Here is a 7,584-nt window from a genome sequence, read left to right on the forward strand (position 1 = left end):
TATTGAACTTTCTAGAAATTGTAGTGTTCATGTTGCCCTTGTTCTTGAGATTCCTCGGAGAGTTACACCAAATGTCTCTTCAGAGACATACGATAAAATTGAAACGACAGTTACACCAAATATGTTCTCTACAACACTGAATGTAATTGTGTGGTTTAGTTAATTGGAGAGTGGGCAGGCGATGTCTGGGTTAGCAAGCTATGGTAGAGTTCCTTTGGGAAATGTTTCTTTTGGGAAATGGCTAGTCATATGTTACAATTGGTAGATGAAGCATTATCGAAAATGTTTTAAGACCTTTGGGAACGTGTTATTCAAACATACCCGTTTGCTTCATCTATAAACAATGTTCCAGGATACAGTTCTATTTACGCTGTTTCCCAATTCTCAGTGTACTGAAATGATTCATCCTTGATGCGAATTTTGGTCACTGAGCAACCTATTTCGCTGCAATGAAGTATAAGAAAAGTAGCTGGCTCATATATCTGATCTTCAGTTCTAACGGTCATGTTGGAATGCCTTATGTGTTGCCCTTGATGTTTTCTTATCCTTGTATCCATCCTTACTAGAATTTTAATCTTTCATCTTATTTGCACCTCACGTGGTGTCATCTGCTCCTGAGTTGTCATCATCAGTCTTCTCAGCAGCCAAATTTTGATTCATGACAAACCTCAGACTGTCACCTTCCTCAAGTTCCCACTGCTTCTTGAGTTCGTCAATTGCTCTTGATGCAGCCCTAGCTACAGCATAATTGGAATCTTGAGCCAATCTCTGCAATTGAAGGAAGACATTGAAACAACCTTACTTATCAAAGTAATTTTATAGAAATGTAGTGTAACAAGTTTGACAATGAAGTGAGCATCAGACAAAAATGCCTTCAGTTTGTATGGCTTGGGACAGAGGGTTGAAATATGAAAATTGGTAATGTTGTGCAAATTTGATTATGGAATATATCCTGCACTCTCAGAATTAAGCACATGTTTCATTGACTTATCCACCCTTGCCAGGCCCCTTTTGTGTGGAAGAACATCATTTCTAGTGGAGAGCCAATTTTGGCTCTCACAAAACCGGAGTCTTTGCCCAAATTAAGATTTCTTTGCTCAATACCAAGGCTGGGCAAGATTGGCTGAGGAACCACCTATGCATTCGGACATTGTGCATATAGAAATTAAAATATGAAAACAATCTTTTATGTGATTTTTTCCAGTTTTGGATTGGTAGAGTGATGCATGTAAACCTGCAATGCACCCATGCCAGCATTCCCAAGAGTCCACATGGATGGAGCTGTAGCCAATGCATTAGCTAGGGCTTTCCTACAAAGAGTAGAAATTTACGATGGTCACTAAAAATACAATATAGTAGCACCAAAGTAGTACTGAAATTTACAAAATAAGCACAAGGGAATTCAGGTGTGTGCTTTCTCGTAATCCAAAGCCACTAAAGTTGTGTCACTAATAAACAAATATTCTATTTCTTTCTCGATAAAAAACAAAACATTATTTCTTCATATAAAAACAATAGGTTACCTCACTGTATAGAAACAAATAAATAGGAGTGGCAATTTGAAAAGTACAATAGACTAGATAGATGTAATTTTTTTTAAGATGGTCATGAAAGCAGAAACTGATGTTTACGTACTGTGCAATTACTATGCTGTCAATACTACCTAACGTTCTTTTTTTTCTTTTTCTTTTTTTTCTTTTGAAAAACGGCTAACTTGGAGCTAGATCTCTAATATGATTTGCCAATTCTGGAATGATAAGCTCAAGCTAGTTATCCGGTCATTTTCTGTTTACTCTTCTTTAAAAATTAGCCACTCAAGGTAATTGTACCACAAAATGGATTTGATCCTGTCAAGGCAGAAGTAGCATCCGGTGAATGCATAATTGATTATATTATCTTGGCAGAAAATGAGTGCAGCTATACAAAAGTAGAACACAATGAAATCAAGTGATTAATGGGGACTTCAGGAGGAAAGAAGCCTCTATGTACCTAGTATTAACATCTGGAGAGCTTGAACATTCAGATATCAAGGAAACACTCCTTTTTCCATCCATGGCATCCAGGTCAATAAGAGTTGCTACTAACAATTCAAGCTTCATAAACAGAAAAGTAAGGGATGGAAAATGAATTTAGGAAGTTTGGTGTGGATCAGATGAGTTTAAAATGGTTCACCTCCTCAGGATCTGTGTAGTCGATACCATCAGCTTCAGAAAAGGCAGATGCCATACTCCAGTATGCTTCCTATGAAGGATAAATCAAAGAGAAGTTAGCACTACAACAATACTGTGCTGCTAAATAAGTTATATAGAGAGCACCTCTATGGCATTAATCTGATCAGCAGAAACTTCACCAGGAAACAGTTCAAGAGTCTTCCCATTTCTCTCAAGTGTAATAAACCTTATTGAATTTGTACGAGAAGAACCATCCTTTGGAAGCCTATAGTAAATTCTAGCTTAACTCATAGTGATCCATTGCGAACAAGTACCAGAAAAAAGTAAAAACATAATTTCCTCTTCAACCAAACATCTATGCGCTCTTAGAAAATTAGCATTTCAAGCTTTCTAAAACTTACTGCTCATATAATCTGTTCACCATCATGTCATGGATATCCCGAACAAACTGCATTGAAATTTGAAAATTACATACAAATATATTAATTTATAATCAAGCTATTCTAGGAGTACTTATAATTGGCAAGTTAGGATACAAACTGATGAAATTAGGTAGCGTGTAATCCAGATTTATACTTGAAGCGAATTTTGTTGCAGCAAGAGATGTAAGTCTTTCATTACAGAGTAGACAATTTTTTATATAAATTAATGTGCACATATTGAATAACACAGGCAAACTTTGTTGGAATATAGAACACTGAACCTTCTACATTAGCTAGAGCGTGTAGCAGCTATTAGAATAGCTTTGCCTTTGCGTATATACAAAGGTCCACGGTATTAGACGACCTATTAAAAATTCTGTAGGCAATCGAATGCAGCATTTGTGCATCCCAAAATTCATCCTGCAGGATTTCCACATAACCAAAGTTCCCATTCTGCTTTATTTAACTAGGTAACCGATCAATCCTCATATGTTCATTAGATAATTTTTGGTATGATTATTCAGTAACCTTTCTTTTGCAAATACAATTTAGGGCATGGGACCCACAGGGCACGTAGACCTTTCCACGAAGCACTAGATGTTGTGTTGTACTGTAGAGCATAAAGGGCCCATGAAAAGATTAGGGAGACTTTGTTGTTTGGAATGTTATCTATATGTTAGGCAGTTTACAGTTTTTTGAAGAACAGGCAGTTTATAGTTTGGTAGTCTATGCCTTACTTTTTGAAAACCTGACAACATTTTAAATTTGAGCAACAAACCAACACGAAAAGTTCCCGGAAAACTGAGAAGCCAGTTCTTAATTTACCAAACATTGCTTCAAAATTTGAAGTTCAAGTTCAATTTATGTTGTGAGAATTGGAAAAAAAAACTGACATAATATAAGTCAAAAGAGAATGGGAGAAAGACAAACAGAATTTTAGATACAAAGTAATTTCCATTCTTTGTTCTCTTAGCTTACATTTAAGCTCCAATTTTTGTTATTTGATTTGGTGCCCAAACTAAATAAGTTTTCATGTTTTAAAAAAGATGAACGTTTTCACTAGATTTCCCCATTATACAAATCTTGAATATGCCATGTAATAAAGAAAATGAACCAGCACCTCAGAAATAAAAATAGAGAACAGTACAGGTGTCTAATGATGGTTATTTTAACACTTGACAATGCAAGGTATCAGAGCTAGATGCACAACTAGTTAAGATACCTTCAAAGCCATGAAAGCATCCTCCATGGCACGTCGTTTAACAACCAAGTTAGCTCGTCGCAGATCTGCCTGGTTGCACATTAATAATGCATTAGATTAGCATGAATTCAACAGCAATATACAAACAGCATGCTGACAATTGGTAAAACAAGATGGCTACTCCTGTAATATAAAACTGATGCTTGCAATTTTCTGTCACAGTAAGAATGGTAACTATTGCTTGGATCTTCAAATTATTCTAACAAACTGAAGTAAAATAAGATGAACCAGAATACACCTCTAAAGCACCATCACTCCAATGTTGGTCTGCAGCTTTCTTCAAGTCCGACTCAGCTCGTTCCTTTAATGCCTGAATAGTTACACAGAGGTCATAGGTTACATACATAAAGGCATATGAATAATTCAGTATCTTACAAATACATTAAATACATACTCTAGCAAAATCGTTAAGGCAGGCTGCCCTCTCCTTCACACTGTGGTCAATCTTTTGAGTATCCTTCCTTGCACGAGCTTTAAGGCAAGATAAATTTAGAAGAAAAATTAGATGATAATACAAATATATCAAGAGTTTATTATGCAAAAAAGGAGAGCATGTACCATCAAGCTTGAGAAACCCCAAGCCTAAAACAGCAACATCCTGACACGCCCGTTTGTTCAGCCTTGTTATGCCACTACGATTCATAGTAATCAGAGACAAGAATAAAAATACAAAAGTGTAAGCAATATTTTGCTTTTATCACGGAGTAAAATTTATTAGGAGAAATATGAATATGGTTCTAATTTAGTGTGCAAGAGTACCGTGAAAGCAATAGAATGTCACTTTGAGCCCTTTCATTTACAAACTTTGCATCATTGTAAACAAATTTGCAGGCATCGGCCAACCCTTGACTAGCATAGGCTGACTTCTTCTTCGATGCAACTTGGTCATCTGGAAATTGAGAACTTCCCCTTGAATGTTGTTCGAAATCCCTGCAACAAACACACTAGAAGATAAAAATTCGAAATCATTGGTGGATAGATATCGAGTTCAAAACAAACATCACTTCAGCTTCTGTTGAAAGAAAGTAGATATGTAAGAAAAAAACAATATATACAACATGAAAAGAGAGAGAATAAATCTTGAGCTTACTAGGATGAATATTTGAAGTTAAAACAAGATTTCTTGAAGCATCTGAGATCAGGTTATGTATTTACTTTGATAAATTTTGGCATGACTTTACTATAAACAAGTGCAAAAAACTCCAGCTAAAATACAAACCAAGATGCATATAACAGACATAGCTAGAATACAAACCTAGATGCATATAACAGTGAATAATGAATAGATGGCCATTATGCGAAGTATGTACCCAAATATTCAATTCCTTGGTATTTGGTAAATGTAAACTTGACTTCAACAAAAGAAAACTCAATTTACATGATGCGCAAGGCAATTACCATTTATATGGATCCAGTATGCAATATTATAGCTTTTTTACCAATTAATGTACCAGTTTTCACAAATAAATGTTCCAAGGCCAAGGGATAACCAACAAATCTCAATAACATATTTAACAGAAAGCTATAAGATATGCCGAACTTGATGACTGTAGTAAGTACTAACATAGGAAGATTCTGAAGAACTAATCATTTTGGAAAAAATACACAGATTCTGAAAGGAATACACAGATTCTGAAGAACTAATCATATGGGGAAAAATATCACACGCCAGTAGATGGAGTTAAATGTTACCTGTAAGGATTGGTGCAATCTTCTGAAATTTTGCTATCTTTAGTTTCGCTGCTATTATGAGAACCATAAGAATGACACCGAACATTGCAGCCTTGTCGAACCAGGGAACAATTGGACTTCCCGTTGGTTTGCCAATGCCTATCATTTGGACAGAGCCTGAAGACTAAGTGATACCCATTTATCCACCTCCTTACCTCTAATTTTTGGGGCACACAATTCAAGAACGTGAGGCCTAGCCCTTTCAGCTTTTGTGGCATTCCATACTGATCACTATAGCAAACTCTACAAGCTGCTACAGTACCATACATATTGCTAGCCATATGCAGACAAGCTGTGTGTCACCAAAAAATTATGAAACTTGAGCCCTACAAATAATCCCAATTATGCCTTCATTAAGCAGATTTTGCAGCCAGTTTCGAGTTCTGATCCACAACTCTTGCAGTACCTGATATTGAATGTGAACATTAGTTACACATCACAGTAAGCGGACATATACAGCATCAAACTAATGAAAAATTCTGGAGACAAAATAAGTAAAATTTATTGCATGATCACTATTAACAACAATATGGTTTCATTTTTCGATAGCTGTTCATTGGATTGTCAAGACTATAACAGCTTTTACTTCTTTAATAAAGTTATGTCTCCTTGGGCAGTTATCTCCAGTTCAACTTGACAACATTACTTTGACTTGTAACCATAACCGGGAGAGCGTCACTTATTGTACGTATAGGGTGAACGTCAGTTAAGAGCTATAAGTATCGAAGTAGATCCACATTTCATCAGACGAAATTATAGCCCAGACTAGAGAATGACACCAACAGACGCATTCCTCACCCACGAAAAAGAAAAGGATGGTGCTTACCTGAACCAACCATCAATCAAGCGTTCATGCGGATGCTGCTAGCGATCAGTCTTGGCTTTGGATCCACGGGTGAGGAAGGGAGGAAGGAAGGAGTGAAAGAAAAGGGGCCAAGAGAAGCAGATTCGCGTGAGGAGCTGGATGTTGTGGAGGGGAAGGAGATACCGGAAGCAGCAGGGGAGGGAGAGCGACGCGGGGCCACACAAGCTCGGGCGGGGAAGCGGCAGCCACCAGTTGCTCCTGCGGCCGGAGGGCGGCCAACGGGCCCGTGCCCCCCGTCCTTATCCGATCTTCTGTGGCTGCGCAAATAGCCAAATCGGCAAGTCCTACCGAGCACGCGGCGACCCACTCCGCAGCGCCATGCAGATGCGAAGTTTTTTTTTTCAAATTAAATTAGTTTGTTGAAAATTTGTAAAAATGTCTTTGAACATTCGGTGCCGACAGTAGCTCCGGGAACATATCCATAAGCATATGGAACCAAAAAGCATATCGGTGTGCGAAGTACCAATAGACCCTTAGGTACACGTCGAGATAGTTGTCGGTCAAGATGATAGCCGATAGGCCTATCGATATTCTATGTGTCGGTAGGCCTATTGGAAATTCAGTTGTCGATATTTTAAAAAAAAATTAAGAAAAATAATGTATTCAATGAGATACAATTAGAGCAAAATTCAGTGTACATCCATAAGTCATTATGGTAGAATTGATCCTCCCGTTTATCAAAAGCCATCTAGTCTTTTGCTGGCAGCAGTGGCATTATTTAGTACATCGGCTCAACATAGGAGAATATGTAATAACCTCACATCTAAGAGTACATCCATCACATACAAGAGTTTGAGCGCAAGATCATGTGAAACGGAGCTACAAGCAAAAGGTTACGAGGGTTTAAAGATTTAGGGACTTCTCTGCAAGACTATCAAAATTACTAGAATTTTAACATTAATTTTCTACTGAAAATTCTATAGAAAAGGATTACAGGCAAAAAGTTATGAGGGTTTAAAGATCTAGGGACTTTTCTACAAATCTATCAAAATTACTGGAATATTAGCATTATTTTTCTACTGAAAATTCTACAGAAAAGAGTTATGGGCTCATGGACCACGGGTAGAGGGCAAGTCTATAGGTCCATGGTGGACTAGTGGCGCCGACGGCGCTTTGGGTGGGAGGAGAGAGGCT

The 7,584-nt window shown here is 37.4% G+C and overlaps 1 protein-coding gene across 4 annotated transcripts; it reads right to left on the reverse strand.

Moving 5' to 3' along the window:
* Positions 1-307: 307 nt before the first annotated feature.
* LOC133918870 (senescence-associated protein OSA15, chloroplastic) lies at positions 308-6,671 on the reverse strand. Of its 4 annotated transcripts, none has more exons than XM_062362961.1 (13): positions 6,412-6,671; positions 5,547-5,991; positions 4,614-4,784; positions 4,413-4,474; positions 4,249-4,325; positions 4,093-4,164; positions 3,816-3,884; positions 2,573-2,619; positions 2,316-2,436; positions 2,173-2,241; positions 1,990-2,093; positions 1,235-1,310; positions 308-768 (listed from the first exon to the last, which is right to left on the reverse strand). In XM_062362961.1, exons 2-13 carry the CDS (start codon positions 5,864-5,866, stop codon positions 595-597), a joined length of 1,362 nt encoding a protein of 453 aa, XP_062218945.1. In that variant the 5' UTR covers positions 5,867-5,991; positions 6,412-6,671; the 3' UTR covers positions 308-594. The 4 variants fall into 4 exon arrangements, with proteins under 4 accessions (XP_062218945.1, XP_062218944.1, XP_062218946.1 ...); XM_062362960.1 differs by having other exon boundaries at positions 4,413-4,486; positions 6,412-6,669; XM_062362963.1 differs by lacking the exon at positions 1,235-1,310 and having other exon boundaries at positions 591-768; positions 4,413-4,486.
* Positions 6,672-7,584: the final 913 nt, after the last annotated feature.

The sequence above is a fragment of the Phragmites australis genome, chromosome 5 (assembly GCF_958298935.1).
Source record: "Phragmites australis chromosome 5, lpPhrAust1.1, whole genome shotgun sequence".
Taxonomy (NCBI): domain Eukaryota; kingdom Viridiplantae; phylum Streptophyta; class Magnoliopsida; order Poales; family Poaceae; genus Phragmites; species Phragmites australis.

Excerpts from the sequence above, each read along its gene's own strand:
- LOC133918870 (XM_062362960.1), bottom strand. The coding sequence starts at position 5,866 with ATGGCTAGCAATATGTATGGTACTGTAGCAGCTTGTAGAGTTTGCTAT. Across the intron at positions 4,785-5,546 it reads GATTGCACCAATCCTTACAG|GGATTTCGAACAACATTCAA; the intron begins GTAACATTTAAC and ends TGTTTGTTGCAG. Across the intron at positions 2,094-2,172 it reads ACTACACAGATCCTGAGGAG|CTTGAATTGTTAGTAGCAAC; the intron begins GTGAACCATTTT and ends CTGTTTATGAAG.